The sequence below is a fragment of the Cyprinus carpio genome, chromosome A10 (assembly GCF_018340385.1).
Source record: "Cyprinus carpio isolate SPL01 chromosome A10, ASM1834038v1, whole genome shotgun sequence".
Classification (NCBI taxonomy): Eukaryota; Metazoa; Chordata; class Actinopteri; order Cypriniformes; family Cyprinidae; genus Cyprinus; species Cyprinus carpio.
Window position 1 is genome coordinate 3,579,413 of NC_056581.1, and position 26,765 is coordinate 3,606,177.

Sequence of the window (26,765 nt, forward strand, 5' to 3'; positions counted from 1 at the left end):
TGAGGATCACACACAACAGATTCTTACATTGCTTGATGAAGCTTTAATTTCTCTTAATGACACAGTTTCCAGCTGTGGCTTACGCATTCAGCATCAAGAGTACAGTATACAACATCTACAAAACAACACGATAGTTCAAAAACTGAAGTCTGTCCAGCCATACCTTTACACTGCCGGAAAAAAAACGTAAGGAATAACTCAAATGTACAACTTGTAATGATAATTTACGCTTTAGGAAGCAGTGTATGTAATGGATATCAACCAAACTTCATAAATAAACTGTACATATTACAAAAAAAAAAAGAAACTTTGTCAGCACGTGGATCACAACTAGACTTTTTTCTTCTCTGACTGATGACCGTATGGTAAACATGTAGCAGTAGTTTCTCTCGGTTGCTTTGAGTCCAATGCTGTAGACCTAAAAATTATTTAAATTAGTGAAATGTCGTAATGTTAATCATAGCACGTGATATGACACTTTAAACTCAAACTGGCTTTGTCTCAAGACATTTTTAAGACTGTCTAGGCAGCTCACATATAGTTTCAGATCCTGTAAATGCGTCCCAATGCGGTTGACGCAGACTGAATTTCTCAATTGTTTTGTTTTACTGGTTTTGAGCAAACGGCTGTCGGCAAGTGCAGGACAGCCACATATTCTCACGTCCACACGGCCCCATACGTGTCACCAGTCTTTCACAAAACATGTTAATCTGACAAACATACGACTCTACATTAATGGGGAAAAAAAGTCCAGTTCCCCACAGAGAACGTTAAGATAATACAATCCTTTCAGAATTGGCTTATCAAAAAAGGCAATATTTCTGCAAACACGCACTCAGCAGCATTCTCTCACAGCCACACAAAGAGGGGAAAAGTCTAAACGGGAAATTTACAGTGCATTGTAGACTTTTCGTAAATGAGGTGAAGTTACTTTTTGACACATATATAAAATTTCACATATATAACATAAGCAGATATGGTTGAAAGTCAAAGAGAGGAACTGAAGAACAGTTGCAGAAAACGCCAGCTTTCCCCTTCCCTAAATAAAATGTTAGTTTCTACTGTGGCGTTACCGATAAGATGATCGTCACATGTCCATGCAAAGGTACATTCAGTTTTACCGATGGTGCAGAACTACAACCCATCAGGCCTTATTCAAAACCAGAATGAATTTGTTAATCATTCATGAAACTGTTATTTTATAATAGTAGCACAGAATTCAATGCAATCATTTATGCAAGAATGGTTTTAACTTTATTTAATTGAATGCAACTATTATGCAAAAATGCATGAAATTATGCAATTCGATGCAACAATGGTTTTGCGAAACTATTCAGTCCAATGCAGCTATTTCCGAAAGAATTATTGAAATAATTCGCAAAACCATGTTTGCGTAAACTAGCACACCAAACTGAATAATTCATTAAACTGTTCTTATCTAAATTGTCGCCTTCAATTGAATAATTTGTAAAACCAACTCAAATTTACAGAAGAATAGTTTTACCAATTATGAAATGTAATGGTTACACCAAATAATTCCAAGAATGTTGTTTTTTTAATGATTTCGCCAAAACGCGTTTCATGAATGAGGCCCACTGAGGTATGATCAAGGTCAACAAAATCTGAAATGTTTATTTTACCACAACTGGACAAGAAAATGGGTTTGGAAGCTTGCTTTCGTTTCACAGCCTGAATACAGTAAAACTAATAATAATGTATATGATTATTGCTAATTGATTGCTCCCTAACTGTTAATACTTCAATTAACTGCCATGGTTCGAACAAATGGCATTCATTTCGTGGCCTCATGCACAAAAACATACGTTTATTTCTAATAGTCAGCCCAAAGTGTTCAATAGTAGACCAAAATCAGATGTATTCAAATTAGAAATAACAAACCAACACCAGAACAAAATCACAATGCAGGGTTTGGCATTGGGCTAAAACAGTGTTTATAACATCCTAAATGGCAGCTGATGGAATATGAAGACACATGCACACGGCTCAAGCAAATGTGTTTTTCCTGAATCACATATAATGCTTTTAAAATAACAACAAGGCTTGAACGGTTCAGCTGAATGAGTGGAGTAGTATCAGTGAAACAATACTGCCAGTGCTGGCATGGGTTCTTCACGATCAGCGCCATGATGTTGATGGTGAATGACTGAGTAGATCCAAATAGCACACTGTGCGACTGTCATATTTTGAAATGTATCAGAGTGTAAATGCAGAAGTTTGCCAGGAGTTTTTTTTTTTTAATAATTGTGCATGCACTCATGCCAAATTGTTTCAACTCAAAAAACAGAGTAAACTTGAACTTCTCAAACTCTTTTCGTCAACAGAATCTGGTTTAATCAGCTAACTGAAATGGCATCGGATGAAATGATCAGACAGTTTATGCATTTATATCCAGTCAAACATCAGGAAAATACTGACAGCTTCTCAAACAAACAAACAACAGCAGGGCAGGAAATGTGTTTTAGCAAACTCTGATCCTGGTACGAGAGCAACTACTGCAGAGAACGAAGCAAGGGAAGATAAAAGAGCTTGAAGAAAAGCCATGGTGTCGGCATTAAAGTTGCCAAAATTATAACAATAAATGGCACTAAATTTCATCTGCAGATGTCATGCTGAGGAGTAAACCTCGTGTTTGAATACTGCAGGATCGATCGACAATATGCCATAATTCCCTATTTATAACCTCTACAGAAGATATTGCTCTGTCCAGTAAACATAAAATGGACCTGAGTGGATCCGATTTGAGCATTCAGAAGTCCAAAAATTTATAAAATATGGCAAGAGTGCTGTATGTTGAGAGCAACACTGTGATAAGCAAGTGAGCCATTTTAAAAGGCTTCAGTCATTCTCCACCTCACTATTATTGTTAAAAACTGTACCGTTCATCCAAACTCATCATAAAATGGATTATGTCACGAGACAGCTGTTAAACCAGCACTAAACATGTTTGCACAACTTTTTTTAAAATAAAAAAAAAGTTAAACTTAGATTAGGTTTTTATCAGGGTTACTGAAGACAGCTGAAGTGCCGCCGCCTCTTCTTCTTCATAACTTTTGGCTCATCTAGAACGAGGTCCCAAATTGTCAAGAGACCACACAAGAAAACAAAAAAAGCACCAAGGACATAAATAATCTATTTGCTAAAGTCACAGGTTAAAAACTAGCAGAAGTTGGAATAAACCAGAAAAAAAAAAAAGTTGCAGTTCGTTTGTCCATCTGTGCCCATGTCTTCTCACAGTTCTGTGTCCATGTACACATCAGTGCATTGTCCCAGGCACACGGTGCCGTTTAAACATCCAAGATTTCCTCTGCTGTACCGCCGCAACGCAATCGGTAACGTCCCGCCCTCCAGCTGATGGTGGGGTCCCAAAGAGCAGACAAGAAAATCTGAATCGTCATGGACTCCCTGATGAACCAGGCCACTGCGTAGTCCAGCTTGGAGAAGGATGGAGGGCCGCCCTTTGAGGAAAAGGAGAAGAAAGACAAGAATTACAACAAGAACCGACATATGTTGCAATTCAAGATCAATTGGCTTTGAAGAATAACTAATGATGCTTGAAAGAGTTAAAAATGAAAACCATCGGTTTATAGAATTTCCTCAGAGAGTTGATTGGATGTCAAACAAGAAACATTTCTAGAATTCTGAGTAGAATTGGATTTAAACCCAGAATCAATGGGGCAAGGCTTGATTTTATCCTTTGGGAATTGACAAGATGGTCAAAAAAAATGGTTGTTTTGTACCAGAATGGAGCTGAAATTGCGTCTCACCTGTACTCCTCTCAGCTGGATGTAATCCGAAATGAACCAGGCCAGGCAATGGCACAGGAAAAACACCATGATGTCCCAGCGGAACACATGGTGGGCGGCCCAGCCGATGATAAGACTGGCCACAAAGCACTCGGAGATGGGCTCGATGATGGTGGCCGGCAGCATGTTGATTCTCAGTTTGGCCCACCTATTAAGAGCAGATTACTAAGAGGTGAGCTCAGCAGTATTTTTGCACCACAAAATGGAAAATATAACCATCTGAAGCCACAAAACAACATCCTGTCTTACAGTTGGATAGCTTATTCTGATAAACATATCAAAAGATGAAAAAAAAATCTATTCTAGATATGCTCTGTATTATGATGCAATGTAAAAGATAGGAATCCATCTGCAATGCTATCATCAATGCACTGGAGGTGGCCCCATCAGAAAAACAGCACTGAACATAAAAAGCCGATTGTACCTGATCATGCGAGACTGGAATTGTGCAATGGAGTACGAGCCAGAATTCTGCATGGCTACCTGCGTTGCCATGGAAAATTTCCATCCTCTGCAAGAGAAACACCACATCATTGACAAATAAAAGACATTTTAGCAGAGGCTGAGAGATGCAATTCTGAACACATTAAAGGAATATTTAATTCAAAGAGAAACTTTTGGTTATGATTTATTCACCCTCATGTTGCTCCACACCCACAAGACCTTGAGATTATCTTTTCCACACAATAAAAGCACAGGGAAGCCAGACGGTCAAGCTCTAAATAGACATTAAATTTGTGCACAGATATAAATGCACTACATACTAAATGCTACTGTATGACTCCAAACGATTTGATACGGAGAAGATAAAAAATGAAATTCATTCACTGAATCTTAATTTATTATAAACATAAGTGTTTTATTTAATTAAAAACCTAAGTGTCTTATAACTAAATATACATGGAAGTGAATTAGTTCCATGTATATTTTTGCATTAGTCACACAAAGCTATCACAGAGCGCCAGAAACCTGGAATATAGAAATACACAGTTGTTGGGAGTGCTATAATTAATTTAAAACCAAAACCATAAAATGTTATATTAAAAAAATAAATGTTAACTGAAAAAAAAAAAAAAAAAAAATATATATATATATATATATATATATATATATATATATATATATATATATATATTATTTTCTATATATATATATATATATATATATATATATATATATTCATTTATTTTCTGTTTGTCAAGGCAACATTTCTAAATGTTGTTTAGTTTATCTGAGGTACTAAAATAGCAAACAAAATAAAACTAAATCTAATAAATAAAAATTAATAAAACTACATTACAAAAAAAAAAAAAAAAGAGCAGCATGAACATTCTGCTAAACATCTCCTTTTGTGTTTCACAGAAGAAATAAAGGCAGAGTTTTGGAGCTACATGAGGGTGAGTGTATAACAGAATTTTAATTTATTTATTCCTTTAAAGACAATGAAAAAAGGTAACCCGATGGAGTGTGATATCAAAAGCTGTTAGCACTGTACAGATATTTAATGAGTCTGGCAAACCTGTCTGCGATGGCCTTGGCCATGAAATAATCTTCAGCGATGTACTGGGCAAACGCAATCAGCCCGCCAGCTTGGTCCAGGATGTCCTTCCTCATGAGACACGACATCCCCGTGACGCACTTGATTCCCGTTACATTGGCCGAGATGTAGGAACGAGGATGTGAGGTTCCAAAATAAACCTGCAGGATGTCATGTGGGACAGTGTTTATACTCCACATAATTAATCTCTGAAGATCTGATGCATTAAGAATCGTATTACGTATGTAAACACGTCTGCCAGTTATTTATTAGCAGAGCTGTCAATTCAACACGCTAATATATTGCCTTCGAAGTCTGTTTTTGTAACACCTATTAAATTTAATGGCTCATCTACTACACTAATGTAATATTTAATCTATCGAGAGAAGATTTGGTGATTAGATTTTATTAGGAGCTTAAAAATAAATCAATATTGTCAGCAGTTGATGAATTTTAATATTGCACTGATTTGGCACAAGCGCTTTAAAGTTTAGAGAAACAGAGGAACTACAACATATGGCGTCCCATTTCAAGTTTAGAGCCTCTACTAGGCAAATGCAGTGTGACAGGACAGAACGGCCCTCGAATACATAATACACAGGTTCTATAAGCAAAGACGTGTTCATAAGCATCTAATAAATCCAAAGCTTTCCAGAGTCAAATCCAGATGACAAACGTCTTCAACACTGTTCTGACCAAGTTTTTAGAAGGTCACTAGTGAAGGCTGCTGACCTGCTCCAATGTGGCGGCAAATCCTTGTCTGTCTGCCACGTAAGGAAGGCCGTGAACCAGTCCCACCTTCTCCGTCATCTGATGAGCCATATCAGTGAGAGTGTCTGGCTTCACTGTTGAATATTACATCATGATTAGCACTGACACAGCTGTTCAAAGGTCAATCTCATGAAAACATATGAAGGTTTCACAAGAAATAGTAAGAATAAAGAACTGTATTCACTGGAACACTCTGAAGATTTGATCATCTGAATAATCTTTTGTTTAAAGCGCTCGGTTTTCGATTATAATGTGGGCAAACTCACCTCGAATGCCGCTGTCACAGATCCAGACGAGTTCGTACCTTGCTCCTTCATAAGCTGGCATGAGGTTATTTATTTTTGGATTGATGCCAACTTTCTTTCCCCCTGGAACAAGGTAAAGAGAGAAAAAAATGACAATATTAATTACCATTGGGGCTATAAATGATTGCATCATACCATCATAAAATTTGACCATTTTAAAAGAAAGTGTGGTTATCGATTTATCTGTCTTTTTTCTTGTCAGTTACAGATGCTTTAGGGTAGAATGACATGAATAATAATATTCCAGAAATTAAAATATATAAGAAAGCAATATTTCTCTTTTGGTTGACTTTTGTTACAACAGGAACTGAATATCACATAATAATAATAAAAACATGATTATTTCTATGCATTTTTAACACAATCCCCATCCCAGGTCTAGATCAGTTTTGCCACATTCTCATTTAGAGATCAAATTCTCATCGAGAAATTTATTTGAGATTTTCAGTTTAATTTTTAATTTTGCTGTGTGATTTTGCTATTTGAAATTTTTTTTATATACTTCAATTTAGCTTTCATTTATTTTTATTGAGTTTTAGTACTTCAACAGTTTTTAAATTAATTGCAAAGGCACCATTTAGAATTTTCACTTTTTAATCTAATATTTCTATTCATTTCAATTAACAAAAACACCTCTTTAACAGTTTTAGTTAACCAAATAATATTATGAAACCGCATAAGCCAAAAATTAAATATGCAAACATGAATCTGGAGTGAATTATGTTTATACCATTCCACTTCAAATTAAAATAAAAACTATGAATGGAATTCCTGGAAATTAAAATTCTAAGTCATATTTAAAGATGACAATAATAATAAAATAAAAATGCAAGACTAAATATTATATTAATGCAGTATATTTGATTAAAGAATTTAACTTGAAATTAAAATGCACATTGATAGAAGTCATATTTAATAATAATAATGCAAGATTAGATTAAATAAACATGATCAAGCGATTATATAAATCGTAACAGGTCTAGCATCCATCAATAAAGCAGATCCTCTTCACGGATGGATGTAAGTTAGGTCACATGAAGATGTTTATTTGTGGACTGAACAGCTAAAGATCATATGGCGACCGAGCACGCTTTACAGGCATCTGATTGGCTGGTGGGGTAAACCACTCAGAGTTGTTTAAAGCAACACAACCTCACAGACGATACATGTTTTCTAACATGGCTTCAGCTTGATTCGAAGCAGCGGATGATATCTCCGGGACGGCCCGTCTCCCCTGACTGTTTGTGCGGATAACAGTCTGGCTGAGGCAGCGGTGCGGATAACAGGACCCTAGAGAGACACCTGCTCCAGTCACCAGCTGTTCCCAACGAGCAAGAATCAATATCCACTCCAAGAGCTACATTTGCATATACACAGGTGGGTTGTGGTGCACACACGGGTCGCCGCGTTCCTCTCACGGGACTCCTTAGAGACCCTGCCATTTCCCTGCACACGGTCGGCTAAACAAAACTGTCACAGAGAACCGAATCCACGAGGGACGCGAGATGCACCTCAGCACAACACTGCCTGAGTTTGCTCTATTATTGCCTTCATTTCACATAAAAAGCGATTATCATCAAATACTTACCTATAAATAACCTGGCATCAACATTTGGATATTTGCCCAGCAGCTTTTTACAAACATCGATAGCTGGATCGTCATGGTCTTGGACACACAGCAGAATTTCATACTGTGGAAAAAGGCAGAAACAATTTTGAGCAACTTGGTCTGTTTGTAAAAGTGAACGTCATCAAGTTATTATTTCACAATAATACATTTAGAGAATGAGATAAACTGAACCACACAGTTCATAAACGCTGGCTGTTTCTAAGATGCTATTCAATTACCCACAGTACAGCACAAGCTCTGTACCGCTTTATAATTGTGAGGAAGACAAGTTGAGGTCAAAACTGACAAATAGTGCCTGCTGAGTCTGGCATACAGTTAATGAGGGCTATATCATGGAAAAACATTCATATATTCATTTCATAAAGAGCAAAGAGGTTGGCTGATCATAATAGCAGTCATTTCCACATCCATAAAAGTGGTAGAGATACAAACTGTGTATCTCTATATTCCAGCCAAATATCTGGACATGCTGGGGTGCAATTAATAGATTAGTAGGAAGAATGTGGGATTATGCTAAATAGTTTTTTCTTCATCTCAAAGTCATTTTTCTTCATGGCAGGTACATTTCGTTTAGTCAAAACAGCATTTTAGAAAAAATTGGATAGTTATTAACATATATAATATTATGATATTTATTATGTAATAATATTATAATAATTATTCATTTTTTTGTGTAAATCATTTACACTGTACACTGTTCTCATATTGTGCAGATGTTACAAATGCTTCTCATTGCACATACAACAACTCGAAAGCACTTTTTATATGATGAATGTTTTTATGAACATGAATTTTTAATTTCTGAATTAATCCATTCTGTTATTTTTGGGGGGCATGAATACAACAACCATCTTGACATTATAATAATAATAAACTATTTTTTTTTTTTTTTTTATGAAATAAAAACCTTACGTGGTTTGACCATTTTTTTGGTAAGAATAACATGCAGTGAAGCAGTTAAAATATGAAAAATATTTGAGAAATTTTGTCCTCTAAATCAAAGAGATAATCAAAATTGATAAAAAAAAAAATCTCAATTGATCTCGCTCGTTTCGTCGGACCTGCAACACTGAACTTCCAGTACTCTACTGAACTGAGCGGCAGAGAAAGTGTGGCAGGCCACATAAAGGCTTTCAGGGAAGGCTATTTGAGGCTTGGAGTCACACCAGAGCCAAAGTGAGAAAGAACAGGCCTGCGCTCTGACAAGAGACACCCGTCCCCCTCCAGCCACCTCATAATACTCCATAGTGACCATGTTGCCATGGCTATGGCGCGGGACACGGGAGCAGAAAGACAAAGGGTCTTTTCTGTGTGTCCAGAGATGCGGGTATGCGACAGTAACCCCGAGCAGAGTAAAAGTGCTCTGCTGAAAGAGTGGGAGGCTCTCATTCAATCATTTATAGACACGTCTGGGGAGCAGGCCATCCAATTTAGATCCAGTGCAAAGAACCAGGAGCGCCTCTGATGAACTCTGCTGAGATCAACCCTTTCCGAATGAGGAAGCATCATAGACCAAACATGAGGTTATGAAATAATATAACAGATTAATCCTAGCGTCAAAGAGAGGTGAAGTGGAAAGCAAGGGGAAATCCAAGTGTTCAACATCTCCGATCTTGTGACATTTGTGTCGAAAACAGCAAAATAGAAGTGATTGTGTTTAGGAATGTTTAATTATTATATAAAATATATACTGTAAATAACATTAAATTCTGTTTTGTCAATTTTTTTTATTATTATTTAGTTTTAAATAATAACAGCAAAAAATTTAAAAAATCATTAAAAAAATACCTCCAAACCTTGTAACTTATATGCATTCAATGTTTAAATAAAAATGGCTTTATATAACTATCAAGTAAAATGATTAAGATGTTAAAAAATATAATAATATAACACATAATATATATAAAAATATAATTAATAAAAATGACATGAAACCAATACACATGCAATTGGCACATGCATTTTATACTAATTTTTTTTAGAGACTTTTTTATTATTATCTTGGATTCTTATTTGTCATTCCACCTTAAAATTGACATTTTATTTAAATTAATTTATATTTTAAAAAATGAACTTTTAAAGTAGATATGTCTTCATTAGAAAACAGGGCTGTGTGGGTAACACTGTGCACAGGAGATTTTTTATAGAAATATTTTTGGGTTTCATACTATATCTCTCGACACATTCAAAATCATCACAGTTTGCGCTTGTTAGTATGGCTGAACAACTTCAACCATAAAAACAGCTGACAAATACTTTTGCTGTCAAACAGTGCTTAGATCTCATATGACATAATGGCTGTAATAACGCGGTTTGACCAGTGTGGCGCTGTAGCACAAGACTGTAATTCAATCCAATAGAAGAAGAACGAAGAAATGAAACAGAACCAGTAGAGTGGGAAAGATCTACAAAACTACGAAAAAAAAATATGTCATTTATAAAGGCCCCAATACATAGCCTAGAGGTGTGCAATATGACGATTATCGATTGTTGATGATTAAAATGTCTCCATGATCAGCTTTTGAAGAAATATCGTAGTATCGTAATACAGCGCACATTCTATCAGCTGCAGTTCTGGCGCCTCCATCCCAATATACCGTACAATGTGACATATATTCAAAACAAATAACTGTAGAGTAACTATACAGCGGTAGAATAACTACAGAATGGTAGAGTTAACACTAACGGGACTCTGCACTTATTCGCAATCACAAAAGTACATTATTTGCATGTGCTTTAAAGTCTTGCCGGTTAAACATTTCATTCTTTTGCTGTTCTGACATGTGCTTTTTCTGAGCGCATACGCCTGAAGCATGCAAACTCTAAAAATCCTGCCAAACAGCGCCTTATTACTGATATCTTTTGCGTCTGATTGTGCTAATACTTTCAAAAACACACAGTTTACATATAAACACAGTTGGTTGTGTCTTCAGTGAAAGTAAGCAGTTGAGAGAAAAAAGGCTGTGTCTGAATATTAGATGTGTGGAGCTCTTAGTGACAGCAGACTAATTGTAGGATACTATGCTGCCGCTAGTCATTAAAGGGATGCCATTTATGGGTGAACTGTCCCTTTAAATGTTAAGAAAACAACAAAACACAGAGAGAGAGAAAAAAAAAATCACTCACTGCTCGACAGAAGTTGACTGACAGTTCCTTTAATAAGAATCAATTTATAATTTCTATAGTCTATAAAGTCTATATAGTGTTTTACTTTTATATTTGTTCATTCAATTTCTTGAATGCTACTGCTAAATACACCTACTGTACCTGAAAAATAAAGCACTGTTTGTTTTATTTCTATATTATGTGAATTTGTAATGTGTATCTTTGTTCTTATTTTTTAAAAACAAAGATAAAATAATGACAAAGATTTTTATCTTGGCCCACTTTGGCCTAAATATCTGGCATCCATTTTTATTGTATATTTTGTTACGCTATAAGGCCTCATTTTTAAAACAGGGAAATTAGTTTGGCTGTACTGCTCAGACAACTTGCAAAATATTAAAACCAACATTACAAAGAATCATAATAAAATGTAGAAAAAAAGTCACGATAGGATATTTTATTACACGATAGGACGCCCATTTTCATGACCTCCACTGTCTGTTATAATCAATGTTCCTCACTTTAAAACCCCAGAGCTGATGTCCCACCTGGCATTACGAATTTAGAGGTCTGGGCATCTATTCCAGGAAACTTAATTACAACCAAACAAAAAAAAAAACAATTATTTCCGGCTCTCAAAAGAAGTTGAAGCTCAACTGATGCCAAACGGGGAGTGAAATCCCAGACAACAATTTACTTTGGATCAGGTCTGTCATTTCAACAGAACACTGAGACCAAACAAACACTGAAAAATGCTAAATGAAACCACCGCTCAAATCAACTGTGCAGCTCGGCAAACGACAAAAGTTGCTCTTACTTTAACGAGCCATTTTAGTGAAAACGTGTTCCTGAATGTCCTTAAAGCATGTTGAATCACACTGATGTGCAGGATAGGACTCAATTATGTTTATTTGAGGAAAAGTAAAAGCAGATTGCAATCAGCACATAAGCATGACAGCCGGAAATGATTTCATCAGAAGTTAACCAAACAACCGAACAAATCAGCAGGCAAACATAAAAACAGTTAAAATGACGATTTAGGGTGCATGTTTAGCACTGTTTGTTACTTGGTTGAGGGTGTGGTAGACATTTTACATGTGATAAGTCTGAACAGCTCTCAGCAGCTGAACATCTGGCCCTCATGACATCCAGATCGGGATCACATTCCACTGCGTTTTGTGCGTCATTTAACATTCCTGCTAACATTCACTTTGTTAACATAGATTCACTTGGAAGTTGATTTTGACAGGCCACTGCAATGCAACCTGTGGACTCCTGCAATAACTTATGCAAAAAAAAAAAAAAAAAAAATTAACAAACTGTGCTGTAATATGTGTGTTAATCAGAACTGAGAGTAATAAACTCCTATTGGTAATAGAAAGCATAAACAGTCATAACCAGCCAAAATATTTAATGAACAAAAGGATGAACTGTATATCTATCAATGGCCAATTTACTAAATGAATAAATAAATCTACAGTTCTTTATTCTGATTCTGAGTGGGCCTAATATACAAGAAAATGTTTAAAATGACACATAAAAATAAATATTTGTAACAAAAAATTGATCAATTTAATTGTCATAGTCTACTTTTTTTCCCCAGACACTTAATTTTTATGCATTCACTGTAAAAAAAAAAAATATATATATTATTTGGTTTATTAATACAAGCATACCTTGGAGGCAATCTGATGAAATTGCTGCTGCTGCATAAAAATGCAATGAAATTTAACCAACAGAATTTCAGATTATTTCATATGTTTTAGCAGTAGACTAGCAGCTCAAGCACTAAATTATCATTCTTTCCATACCTTACATGGCAAAATGCACCAAAAATGCAGATTAAATATATAAGACTGATTAACTGAGTGGTTATTCAAACAATAATCACTTGTTAATTTTGTTAGAATTTTGTTTTGGCATATGATGGGATTTTAATCCCATAAACTGAATAAGGTTATTTTAGTGAAAAAATTCCATAATACCATTGACTTTGAGCCTGTATAGGCAAGACAGAGTGATGGGGGTGCTTGACCTACAGTAAAAGAACCGTAAAAGAATGAACGCATGCTGAAAGAGAAACAACTGCCCTAGAGATGCTGACATGTTCTGACAGATACAATCTCCTGGATTAAACTCAAAGCAGGGTTCTTACACCCTCTCCAAAGCAAAATTCTATTATTTTAATTCAAAGCACACACAGCTTTTTGTCCATCCACATTCACAACTCTGTTTATGCTGCGTAAAAACACGGGTTGATTTTCGCATGGTTCTGAACAAAACCAGCAGATGAGCTGATTGAAAAATGCACATTCATTCTCTGCCAGCAGGCGGCGCTTTTGGAGCAGCAGAAATAATACGGTATCCCCAGTAACGGCTGTACCTAAAGCAGCGCTGCGCTAATAAACACTACTTTATCAAACATTATACATATGAGAGAGGAAAGGAAAATGCCATCAAAACTTTTCTGAAGGCAGTTCCCTTCAGAGATACATTCACATAAAAACACCCGAGATGCATTTTGACTGAAATGTTTATTCAACGAAATCATAGCTTTCTGAAGTTTAATCGTCACATTAAGACATATCGTGTTTTTTGATTTTTTAAGCTTATTTTATCTAAAAAGCAAACGATTCATTATTAACGCAAATTATGAAACCAATGCAATTGCATTTTCAAGCCATTTCAAGCACTTTATCCAAAATCCAAGCATTTTTCAAACCTTGAAAGCACCACATTTAAATTCGAGCATTTTCAAGGATTTCAAGCACCCATACGAACCCTGTGAAAGTCTTGACAAATTCGTCATCCACAGAAGTCAAAAATAAATATGCAAATTGCAGTTCCATGGAATGCCTGCAATGCCCAGGAACTAAGTCAGGAATAAACATGCTGTGTAATAAGAGACTCTTGCTGTTGGCATAGCTGTTGAAAACAATTCATTATTTTTCATTCCCCATGCACTTGAATTTGAGAGCCTTGAAATTATTCACTTGGACATCAAGCATTTTTAATAAAGCTACAACTGGCCAAAAATGAGACTTCCTCTTGTAATTGCAGGTGGCAAAAGCTTTATGCCATTTGCTTAAAAGAGGGAAGCAATTTAGTGTCTCTGAAGAGAAATTAAAGATGCATTTAAACTTGATTTGATCTGATTGAGGCCTAAATTAAAGAACTGGGGAAAACTTCCACCTAGAAAACTCATCCAATAATGTTGATGCACAACTGGCTTGTGTGGTCGAGAAGAGATATTTAGTTTTACAAACAGATGTATCGACCCTAAAATCTACTATACTATTAAAGAAAATACAATAAATAAAAATACAAAATACTTATAAAGCCAGCATCCCACTAGATGATTTTTAATTGTAAACTTTGAGGCTGATAAGCCAAACATTTTTCATGGTATGGCAATGCTAAAAATATAATAAAAATGTAACATTGTGCAATATTAATAAATATGGGCTGATAATCAGTATGGTGACGATATATTATGCTACCCAATTCTACTTTGGCTAAAATAAGGGAAAAAGTTCCAAACTGAGTCAAAGCTGAAACGATTATTGCGTGTCACTGAGAAACATACAGACTGTCTGGAACACAGATAAGGAATAAGTTAATGGAACATCACTTGTCCAATCAGATCAAGGGGACTAGAACTAAACGTCAGTAGTAGCTTCACGTGCAGTGCAGACAGGGAAATTGCTTGGTTTGGAATCTGGTTGAGATTACATGATGTCAAATGGATATTTTCTAGATCTAGATGATTAGATCCGATTCCTTCACAGAAGATGCTTTATTAAATGATCTTCCACTCCTGTTGTTCACTTGAAATTTCACAAGGTACACTCCTAAAGAGGGGAACACTTCTCCAACCCAACAAAGAGCAGCAGCTGGAGGAAGAATCAACATCTGTGCTGCTCAAACAGATGTGCGTGGGAAAACAGAGCAGACTGTCTGAATGCACCACTGCAGAAATAATGTACCCCGTCATCTCGCTTCACACCCATCACATGACCCGAATCTTGAGCGGAGCACAGGAAGAGCAGCAGGGCTTTATCCACCACCATCAACACAACTTCAGAAACCTTAACCTTCATTCGTTCATGACTTATTGTGAAAGTCTACAGATTATTCTGTAGATCGTAAGAAACAATGAATCATCACTTAGATTTTGCCTTTAGTCACATAAAAACAATGCAGAAATGGACTGATTGAGAAAGTAATGACTGGATTTATAGGTATACATTATTGTACAGGGGTGTTTTCTTGCAAAAAAAAAGCAGTGGGATTTTACCTTTCCTTTTTAACTGTTCAATTCCTGAATTACTACACTACCCATAATCCCAAAGTGTAATCCACCAATCAGAGAAGTCACATGTAAAATGGAAATGAGAAAGCAGGGTCGTGGTGAGTTTTTGCAGGCTAGCACAGACCAGCTAAGCTGCGTAAGCAAAAGTTAGCTAGTCACACAGCAAACTAGCTATCTAAAGATAATTGGTATAAATATGGTATGAAGTACTGTAGGGTCTGATATAAAAACACATTTAAAAGACCCCCAAACTGACCCAGAAACCCCAAGTGCAATGATTTATTGTAGTTTTTTTTTTTTTTTTTTTTTTTTTTTTTTTTACTGTTTTTTAAAAAAAGAAAAAGCATTTTTACTGTAATACAATAAAAGTATAATGAAAATACATTAAAAACTGACCCAAAAAACCCAGCTGATTCAGCTACAACATTTTAAGCGAACTTCATTTTATTTTAATACTTGGTAAAGATGTGTGATTTCAGAGTTGGTTTAGAATACTTTATTTTCTTTATAATTACTTTTTTAAATGCATTGACAAAATGAATGAGAAAAACATTCCCAGAACCAAGGCCACTGAATAAACTGGAGGTCATGGTTATATTGGACTGCCTATAGATTACACTGTAAAAAACAAATCTGTAAAATTTACGGTAAAAAAACGGCAGTTGTGGTTGCTGGAATTTTACCTTTAAAAAAAAAAAAAAAACACAGTAGAAATATTTTAGGTTTTACAGTTTTAACTTAAATTTACAGTTAAATACTGTAACTTCATTAACTGATATAATGTTAATATATTACTCCAACCTATTAAAGTACTGAAATCTGTTTTGTACACTGATAACCACGAAATGCAGGTGGTGGTGAGAAAGTCACATGATGAACCGAAGCCCATCACAAGCAGCTTTTAAATAATAACATACATAGAAGGTGCACAGTGTCATTCACACAAACACTAAACACCATCATGGTAACACACGAAACTGAAATAATGCAATAAACATTCATTAAACAACATTAGGTGTAACACACAACCCTAATATACAAAAGTGATAAGAAAAAACAAAGAAGAAACATGGTTATTTCAACCATAAAACATCAAATTTGAAATGTAATGCAGGGAATTCTGGGAATGTCAATATACGGTTATTCGCTGTAAATTAGTCTTTTTCACTTCCAAAAACGGTAAAATTGCATGTAATGTCCAATACAGTTTTTCACCATATATAGTAGGGGAATTTACCATAAACCATTTAACAGATTTTTACTGTATCATTTTTACAGTCTTTTACCGTTAAATTCACAGTAATTTTTTACAGTGTAGATTCAAGTTCATACAAACAAATTATTATTATTTTTTTAACTATAATACCATCAGAAGAGATTGAGGGTACTGGACTTTCTGTTCAGGGAAGGTCGTGGAATTGCATATTATATGCCAGATCAATTTCATTTTTAATTTAGGAGCTCTGACAGATGGCTTACAACAGAGCACAATCATCCAACGGTAAATGGGTTATTTGGCAGTGCAGCCACACCTGGAAAAGCTCCTCATTAGAAAAGCATCAGTGATTTGATCAAAAGCTTTGTGCTCAAGTCACGACACAAAATACAAACACTGTAATTAGAAGGTGGCAGTGCTCAGCAACAAAGATGAGTATGTATTATCAGGGGACGCACCCTGCGTGTTTCCATCACGTCTGCCCTAACCTCTTCATTACTGTTGAACAGTTGCCGCCTTTAGCAAATCCTGAGGGGTGAAACTCATGAAGAACATAGCCAGGTCTTATTTCCCACAAAAATAAATGTGATATTTTGCTGAAAGAAATTTAAGCTTATTGCAGAATCTAAAAAAATATATACAAAGTATTAGAATTAGAATTAGAAGGATCGTGTGACACTGAAGACTGGAGTAATGATGCTGAAAATTCAGCTTTGATCACAGCAATAAATTACATTTTAAAATATATTCTAATAGAAAACAGTTATTTTGAATTGTAATACTATTTCACAATATTACTGTATTTCCAATAAATGCAGCCTTGGTGAGCCTAAGAGACTTCTTTCCAAAACATTACACAATTGCACCGACCCCAAACTTTTGAACACTGAAAATTTGTCATATTATGAAAATGTCATTACAGTGATGAAAACTTGTGGGGATCCTGAAATTACGGCAAAATGCTAAAAGTTGGCTTTAGTCTCTTCATGCAAAAAATGGTCATATTAACGTGACCTGGACATGTTTTGTATGTACCTCATTAAGGTACAGTTTTACCTTTCAAAATGCTCAGGCCTGAATATTTGGGACGGCCTTCAGATGCATACATTTGCTAGGAAAATTTGAACACCTATTCAAATATAAAAACTCTCCAGTCAGTGCCTTAATGTCGTAAACCGAGAACATAAACTTTATTTACATAAAAACAAAGCAGCGGTACTTCTGGACATTTTGTTTTGTTTTGTTTCATCTTTGTATCCTGCTTTCTATGTTGGTGGCCTGCTACAATTCACCCTCTTTGTTTTAAAACATCCCAGCAACGCTGTCTTGACTCTAGTAACAAGCAACAAACTGCAGAGAACATAAAACCAAGCATAAATGACACCAATGCGGCAAAACAGCAGCTGTGTGTAACAGACAAATGCCATCTCGCCTGCACAGCATCTTCATCATCATCAGGGTGCAACGATCCCCCCAGCACTTGATGGGCTAACCACAGGAAGTTACACATTTACCACCTAACAAATGAACACACATAGTGTTGCAAAAGTTGTGAAATATACATATTATCTATTAGGGATGTGATGAGATCTCGTGGTACGATGACATGACGATATCCTCGCAAAACAATTTGCAGTATACATTAGAGCTGCACAATTAATCGTTTAAAGATCGCAATCTCAATTCAAACACACACGCAATCTTATTCCTGAAAGACAATGATTCAGCTATGTCTATTACGACTGTTTGACATCACGAGTGTCCGTGGAGCGTGAGAAGCACGTTTTGTCGCTACCCATGTTAATGAATCATTCATGCTGCTGCTGATCAAGAAAGAGCAACGCAAACAGTCTTTTCAACCACACATCATTATTTCTGTGTTACAACCACTAGTAAATTGTTATTTTGTTTAGTTTTCTAATCTTTTTTTCTTCAGAATTGTGAGATAACCGTGATCTCCAACATGATTCTCAATTTATCCATATATATATATATATATATATATATATATATCAATTTATCCAGAATCGTGCAGCTCTAGTTTATATGTTGTTTATTGCTGCATATAACAGACATATTATATTAAATAGATATATAATAGAAGTTTAATTTCATAAAGCACAAGTTGATTTCAAAATGCTCCTACATTTTTGCATTTTGTGTTTTTCAGTTGAATAAATTCCTGGAATTTATTCCAGGACACTTCTCCTTTGCAGGCTCCCTCAAAACTTGCAACATCTGTGGCATTGTGCTGTGTAGTAAAACTGCACATTTTAGAGTGGCCTTTTATTTTAGCCAGCCTAAGGCACACCTGTGCTATAATCATGGTATCTAATCAGCATCTTGATATGCCACACCTGTGAGGTGGCTGGATTATCTCGGCAAAGAAGAAGTGCTCACTAACACAGATTTAGACAGATTTGTGAACAATATTTGAGAGAAATAGGCCTTTTGTATACATAGAAAAAGTCACAGATCTTTGAGTTCAGCTCATGAAAAATGGGGGCAAAAACAAAAGTGTTGCGTTTATAATTTTTTTCAGTGTATATTTGTAAATATTATGATATTTATATACATACATTTTTACCATAACATTTCCCTGAAACATACTTGAGTTGCAAGTTCAACAATGGAAAGACTCAATCAAACTACATGAACTGTTAAAACACAAAATCAGACTACTCAGATTGTGTTTCAACAAGAGACAGAAAGCCATTGCAAAAGTCCTTAAAAGGTCAAAATACCACGCAGACCTCATGAAAGGACATGTCAGTGGTTTTGACAGGATGTAAAAGCACAAATGTGAAAACTGGTAAATGCTTAAGAAAAGAAGAATGGTACACATGTGAGCAATAGTGTACAAGTATCATCCAGCTAAATCAAAAAGTGTGGTTGAAAATGAGTCACATGTTTTGACACAATCTCTTAAAAGCAAACTGAAGTACGAGACTTAATGGAAATATTTAACTACTTAAATTTGTCTACCCAAAAGAACTAAGTTTGATTGCATGGAAGATAATAGCACACCTCACAATTTTAGCCATCATTTCTGTCCGTAGCAAATAAAGGTCAGCATGAGTTACGCCCTGAAGGTTTGTACTTAAGGGTTTTTCAAACACATAACAGTAAATGTATATAATAATAACAACATGACGTGAACATGACTGTCAGCAACTTGAAACAGCAGCACGAGCAACAAAAGGGCCAAAGAGATTAGAGGATGGTACCTTGGGATAGTCCAGCTCAAAGAATGTCTCCAGGTTGTTTATGAGATTGGGGTCCACACCCTTGAGGGGCTTCAGCAGCGACACACCAGCCAGTTTGCTGTACGGCACCTTTTCTGTGGTCTTCTTGTTGAGATGCAGACGGCTGAAAAGAGAGAGAAGGAATGTTTTTATATTAAACTGTGCATTTCAGTGTTGGGGGTTACACATCACAAGTAACGCAAGTTACGCAAACGGATTACTTTTTTCAAGTAACTAGCAGAGTAACTTTTTAATTTACAAGAAAATATCGGAGTTACTTTGTTTTCCCATTTACTGACTGATAGCCCATGTTGAGGTTACTGTACAGTAGTTCTAGACTACATGTGAACATGCATTTACTCATCTCACTAGCACAAAAACAGATTTAGTATTCCACAAAATGAATAAAGACAGTGCAAATGCAAATTCAGAACATGACGCAAACCTGCAATATTTAAAAATGTTAATCCTTTATGTATTTTACCCCATAATGTCTTTAATGCCGACCTTTGATGATCCAATTCAACCATGATACTAATAAGCAAAACCAGAAAAAAATGAGCCCAGGCCAGATCAGAAAAAACAAAAAAAAAACATCACAACAGAAAAAGTAACACAAATGCAACGTAACATTAGTTTCCATAAAAAGTAACTAAGTAAAGCAATTTGTTACTTTTTTTTTTAAAGTAACTCACTATTGTAATGCATTACTTTTATAAGTGCATTTCAAAAGTTGTAAGTGCATTTCAGGTGTCCACAGGGTAAAACATGTTGTGTGCAGGATGTTGTGTTGCTTTCTTTGTGCAGGATGGTGAATTTCAGAGGAGGTTTTTGTTATCCTTGGGACAATGGGATGTGGCCAACTTTGGCACTAGCAAATACATCTAAAAACAATTCCTGTGCATTTATGATCAGAATTAATCCTTGCAATCCTTTACAGAGAGAAACACTGTGATGCAATTTAAAAAAAATCAAAGCGAATTACACTACAAGACACAAGAACCAGGTCTATGTTGCACACATTGAGACAAATCCTGGTGACTCTATTTGCAAGCATCCTGCAGTAACCAAATGAAGGCTGCAGCACACAAGCATGCAGTGGGACGGCGTATTATTTTAAACAGTGATCAACTGTTTGTTTGCAGTTTGACTGGCAGCCGAAAGTTCATCTATGTACTGCAACAAGGCAGGTGATCAAACTGGTTTAGCTTCCCAAGTCATTGCAGTTTCATTATTAAAGATATGTCAGTTCACACTTGTTATACTTTGATTAAAGAAGGAAGTCTCTCATAGCCTATGGGGTCAGGTGGCTGTCTTTTATTATATTTATGATGTTGCCATCACCTCTTTGGCTCAGTTTCAGGACAGAAATCAAATCAGAACATTCCTGGATGTCACAAAACCCTTTAAAGCCCCTCTTAAATTCAAACTATTTCTGAGAACTGTTCGTGTTCACGTTATGTCTTGTTTTGATGGCACAATGCTCAGGTAATGCCAAATGAACCTCGTTAATGTTTATAGATGCATTTTAAAATTGGGCGAATTGATCAGCAATTCCAGCACCCTCTGCTTCTCAGGAACTCTGCTTGTGCAATTCCTATCGGTTCCTGTCTGAAGGGTCTGGAGTCTTTCCAGACAAACTTGCCAGCACTCCACAGAAAAAGCGCAGAAGCTTCCAAGACAGCAGTAGGCATTAAAAGCTGGAAGAAAGATTTAGCTGTCTGAGCATGTTTGATTCTGGGATATAAGCTTGGCAGTCTATCTTGACTGCCAAAACATCACTGTTGGTTCTTGTGAATTTCAAACAACATGTCAAGCTCCATCTAATGCCAAGACTGAGCATTAAAAAAAAAAGAAAGTAAAATGAGAGCTAAAACTTCCATTTCCATTGGTGCATAATGATGAGATATATATCGGCCAAGCTGATTAATCTACAGATATTTGGCCATCTACTGATTGCCTGACTAACTGATTAAAATCAGTGTACAGAACAGTTGTCCAAATACATTTCAGACAATAAGCATAAAGTCGTATTATACATAGACATGTCAATTATAAAGACCGATAACCGTTTTAACCGATATCTGTTACAGCTAATCAAACTTTTCTTCATAATCGGTTATCGGTTCATTTGTTATTTAGAAATAAATGGCATTTGCTTAATGGGAAACTAACTTGTTAGATGTATTGTTTTCATACCTAACTAGCAAATATTTCTCTTAAGTGAGAAATGCATAGCGTTCTTAGCTTTAAGTTGCCTTTTCACTGTCCCAAATAGACAACAATTTATTTATTTGCGGAGTTATGATCATATGCATATATTTTTGGATCCATTTTGAGTTTTTGGTGTGTTCTAATTCTAAACCTATGAGCGCAAGGTGAGAGCTAGCAATATTTTTGCACTTAATGTTTTAAAAAAGTTTTCTGTAAAATAGGTGGTTATGAATAATTATGTCCAATATATATTATTTTTTTTACAGTATTTAGCTCTGGAAAAGCGTAGGCTTTTATTTAGAATGTATTGACGATCATTTGTTTTGTTTGGCGATATTCATTATTTTTTATTTTAACATGGTGAATAAGTGGACGGAAACGGCTGATTTACGACCGATTTTCAAATTTTCCATGCGACTGCAACTAGGGGAATTGTTGATATGAATGTTGAAAATAGTGAAACGTAGCTTAAAAAAAAAACAGTTACTAATCATTATTTTTGTTGCTGTTTTTTATTTTAATTTATTTTTTATTATTTTTGTTATATTATCGGTTACCAAACCCTTTAACACAATAATCAGTATTGATCATATATTTAAACGATCAATGCTGAAAAATACAATACCTAAATGTTCATCACCCACATTCCCTGATCCCATCCCACCCTCTTCTCTCTTTAATTTCCATCAATAAAGTTGTAAAAAGGCAAACAATGACTAGCCCTCTCTTGATGACCTACAAAATCATATGTAATATATGTTAGTGAAGGAAAGGCCTCTCATTCACTCAGCCCTGCACATGTGTTTACAGCAGCACTTCATCAGTTCTGCTGGAGGTGTCTGCCTCTCTCACGCTCTATTAAATATGGGGGGAAACACGGCCTCATCTCACCGCCTCACAGCATTAGTTGACTGGGAAGCAACACCACTACCCAGTGCTCAAAGACTACATTCCTGAAATAACAATGAATAAATCTTAATGAACCATCAGGAATTCACTTCCTTTGATTATTCATGGTATACGGATGCCCCAAGGCGGAAACACAGCTTTTAAAATAAAGCATTATTTCCTCTATAAATGACATTTGTATGTGGGAGGCACATTTCTAAAGTACAGCGTGATAAATGTTCCTATGCTAGTGCTCAGTATGCACCAGCTATACTTCTTCAGTTTGCTTTAAAGAGGACATAACATCATGTTCATCTTGAGTCATATCTCCAAACAGTCTTTAGCTTTATCAGATTTATGAAAGACAGATACAGCGTCACACTTCTATCTCTGAAAACTGTCGAGCTCATGAAGGAGTGCCGTGGACGGAGCTCAATTTCGTAAAAGATTTGCTTGTTGTTTGGTTTGGTCTGTACTTCATACATCACTATTGACAACAGACAATTTCATCCAATCGTTCTCCAATGTGGTCGTACCTCTGCTTCAAAATGACTCATATAGGGCTGTTGTGAGCCAATAAGTGAAAATCTAGTTAAAACCTTCTGTAAAAGTGAACTTATCTGTTCCCGTCAATCAGTCCCAACTATCAGTACTTTCTCTTTGTGGCAATCCTACATGAAGCCATGAAGATATGCACAACTTCCCGACTTTATGCAAAGAGGAAGGATTACATAAAGAAATTTTACTAAACACATCCCATCACACTGGGTCAAATGTCACATACCACAGGAGTAACATCAGAGCCAAGGAACAGGAAACACGGCACACGAGGAAGGACTCCACTTGGGTGAGGTTCCCAAAGGAAGGGCATCACACCATCCTCACACCTCACTACTGAAACTAGGTGTACTCGGGACTCAAAGATCCTCTCGGTTACATCACCCAACCTGTATTTCTTCATCTAAACATCTGTCTGACACTGCCGCTGAACAATCACCCAACCAGATAAACAATATAAAAAAACGTAATATAAAAGACTCCTTTTTATTTACTTTCTGTGGACGCTTCAGGTGTCAAAAAAGGGTTGCAAACACATTCCTTGTGGTTTTCAAAGTAAGTCCATTAAAATACCTTTGACTCTAAACATATACTAATAACAGACCATTGTCCACTCACAAAAATATATCATCAGGGCCCAAGGAGCAACATAACGCCAGTCAACAAGTGAACTACTATCTGTTACAAAGAAAGCAGTTGACTTCAGGGTACAACCTGGTCAGGGAATTCAGTCCTTTCATTCCTGTCTCACACCAGATCAGAGTGGATGACCTCCGAGTGGTGGACAGCACCAGCAGAATGACCAGCCAATGATCAAGCATAAAAACACATCATGTCCCAGTCATCTTTTCAGACTAGAATCAATTTAACAAAGTGGATTTTCAGTCAAGATGTTTGCGAAGCCTCTTGGTTCCAAAGATTTTAAATGAAACCACGTTCATTTACGAGTGCATGATGACTTCAAAACTTGACCTGACTTGTTTCGTCATTAAAAATAGATCTTCAAACCCAGAGCTTGTTTAAAAGTAAAAATGAACACCAACACAAAAGCTCATGAGCAGAGTGGAAATAAATATTACAGTATGTCATAAGCATTTCGTAACACATGATAACAAAGGGAACTGACGTCTCGAGACGTATGAGTCGTATGACCTGCAGCGACCTTCTCCAGAACCCTGGGCATTTTTGCATTAGCGGCTGAACACGGACACATCATTTGGGAGTTTGCAAATGTCCGAAAACAATTGTGCAAGACGGACACGAACAAGAAAAGCATGCATGATCAGCCTGACTCAGATCAGAACGCAGAAAGTGAATGAGTCTGGTTTCAGAATGCGGCGTGTAAGTTATTCTGTAGTAGGATCAGAGCATGACAGAAACCAAGCCAACTCACATGACACACTGTTGCAGGTGGAGGAAATTCCCAAGTTCAGTTCATCATAGCCTGAATATCATATGATATACACTACCAGTCAGAAGATCAGACACACTTGACTGAATATATATATATATAGTTATAGTTATAGTGTCTTTAAATACTGTATATAAGTTATTGATGCCATTTTACATTATAATTGGGTTATATATATATATGTCCCATATTTTTAAACGGCATCAGTAAATAGCCTGATGTTAAAATATGTATGCCCCCAGATAAAATAGGTTTTTTATATTAGATAATAAAATGGGAGATGGTACGTTATGAACAATAAACAACACTGGTTATTTTCATAGAAAACTGTGGATTATATCAATGGTAAACAACCGTGTTGGTGAGGACAGGTTTTCTAAACACGACTAACCCAAACAAAACCATTACAATATAAATATATGCATTTAAACCATGAAAGCCGGGTGTCTAGTGAAGCTGGAGAAGCTCTGACTCTCACCACAGACAATTAATAAAAGCCTCCTGAGAAACTAAACCCCCGAGTGACTGAAAACCCCATTAGACTTTGTAAAGTAACGAATAAAATAACACGAACAGTGCGCAGTAGCTATGCTAACTATCATCGCTAGCGATAAGAAACGAGATTAATGTAAGACTAGCCGGAGGCTAATGTGTGTATGATTGACGTTTTATTAATATGAATTTATCCCCCGCCAGCCGTGCTAGCGATATTAACGTTTAGATATTTATAAATATGTTTCCACGCGGTAGCAGTTAACGTACACCGCGCCGAGCCGAAGAGGAAACCCGTGTTCCTGTTAGCAAGACACCCCTTCTGCACTGAACGCAGCGACGCACCGCGCCGCGACACGCTACAACGCTCCCGTTACAATCAACGAGCTACGCTGCAAGCTCGCGATCGGCGTCGCGTTTCATGGTTTCTCTCAAATCAGTGATGCCGCAGTCACTTACACGTAGATGATGGACACGAGGTGCATGAGCCAGAGCACGATGAACAAGAGCAAGCCGAAGATGGAGAAGCCTTGCAGGGCGAGATCGAGCAGGGCCATGGCTGTCCTGTGTCCGGATGCGCTGACACCTCTCAGTGTTCGGCCCTAATGCTGGAGGATCTCTCTCGCTCACACACAAACACACACACTCACACACTCACACACACATTCAGATGCCTGAAGTGAGTGGGCGGGTGCCAATGACGCGTGACGGGTGGGGCCGAGCAGATGAACTGCGGCCGCGGTGGGTGGAGTCTGCCGGAGTGCGCCAAATAAAATGTGTTTTTTTGGGGGGTTTTCTTCTGGCTCTTGACCAGTGTTATTATTGATATTTGAAATCAGTTGTTATTTGTATATTTTCAGATTTTATTTTAATTTAATTTAAAGTATAATTAGTATATATATGTGTGTGTCTTCATAGTTTTATTAATTTTATTTCAGCTTTAGTTATTTTAGTACAGCAAGTTAAACTAAATGAAAATGAGAAAGGTTGCATGGCAACTAAAATAGCTTATATCTAACTAGATAATGCCTTATTTGCATATTTGAACATGTAGCTATTAATATTTAAATAATTCTTACTGTTATCAACTGGGGAACATATAATGATATATGAAGTTGTGCCATTTTATTTATTTATTTATTTAAATAAGAGCTGTTTTGTCAGCTTTTTGTTATTGGTCATGAACAAGTCTTTTAAAATCAATGCAAAACAACTCTGAATTATTAAATTAATGAATTAAAGGTTTTTATAGCCCGA

General features: G+C 36.2%; 1 protein-coding gene across 1 annotated transcript; it reads right to left on the reverse strand.

The window, feature by feature from the left end:
• Positions 1–1,606: 1,606 nt before the first annotated feature.
• On the reverse strand, positions 1,607–26,215 carry LOC109097720 (ceramide glucosyltransferase-like). The gene is made up of 9 exons (XM_019111328.2): positions 25,968–26,215; positions 19,928–20,069; positions 8,026–8,128; positions 6,399–6,500; positions 6,094–6,206; positions 5,344–5,522; positions 4,249–4,335; positions 3,786–3,972; positions 1,607–3,476 (listed from the first exon to the last, which is right to left on the reverse strand). Exons 1-9 carry the CDS (start codon positions 26,063–26,065, stop codon positions 3,306–3,308), a joined length of 1,182 nt encoding a protein of 393 aa, XP_018966873.1. The 5' UTR covers positions 26,066–26,215; the 3' UTR covers positions 1,607–3,305.
• Positions 26,216–26,765: the final 550 nt, after the last annotated feature.

Bases quoted from the DNA above. Each gene is read 5' to 3' on its own strand.
- LOC109097720 (XM_019111328.2), bottom strand. From the start codon at position 26,065: ATGGCCCTGCTCGATCTCGCCCTGCAAGGCTTCTCCATCTTCGGCTTG. The intron at 6,207-6,398 runs GTGAGTTTGCCC...AATATTCAACAG, and splicing joins CTGTGACAGCGGCATTCGAG to TGAAGCCAGACACTCTCACT. The intron at 3,477-3,785 runs GTGAGACGCAAT...TTTTCCTCAAAG, and splicing joins TCCAGCTGAGAGGAGTACAG to GGCGGCCCTCCATCCTTCTC.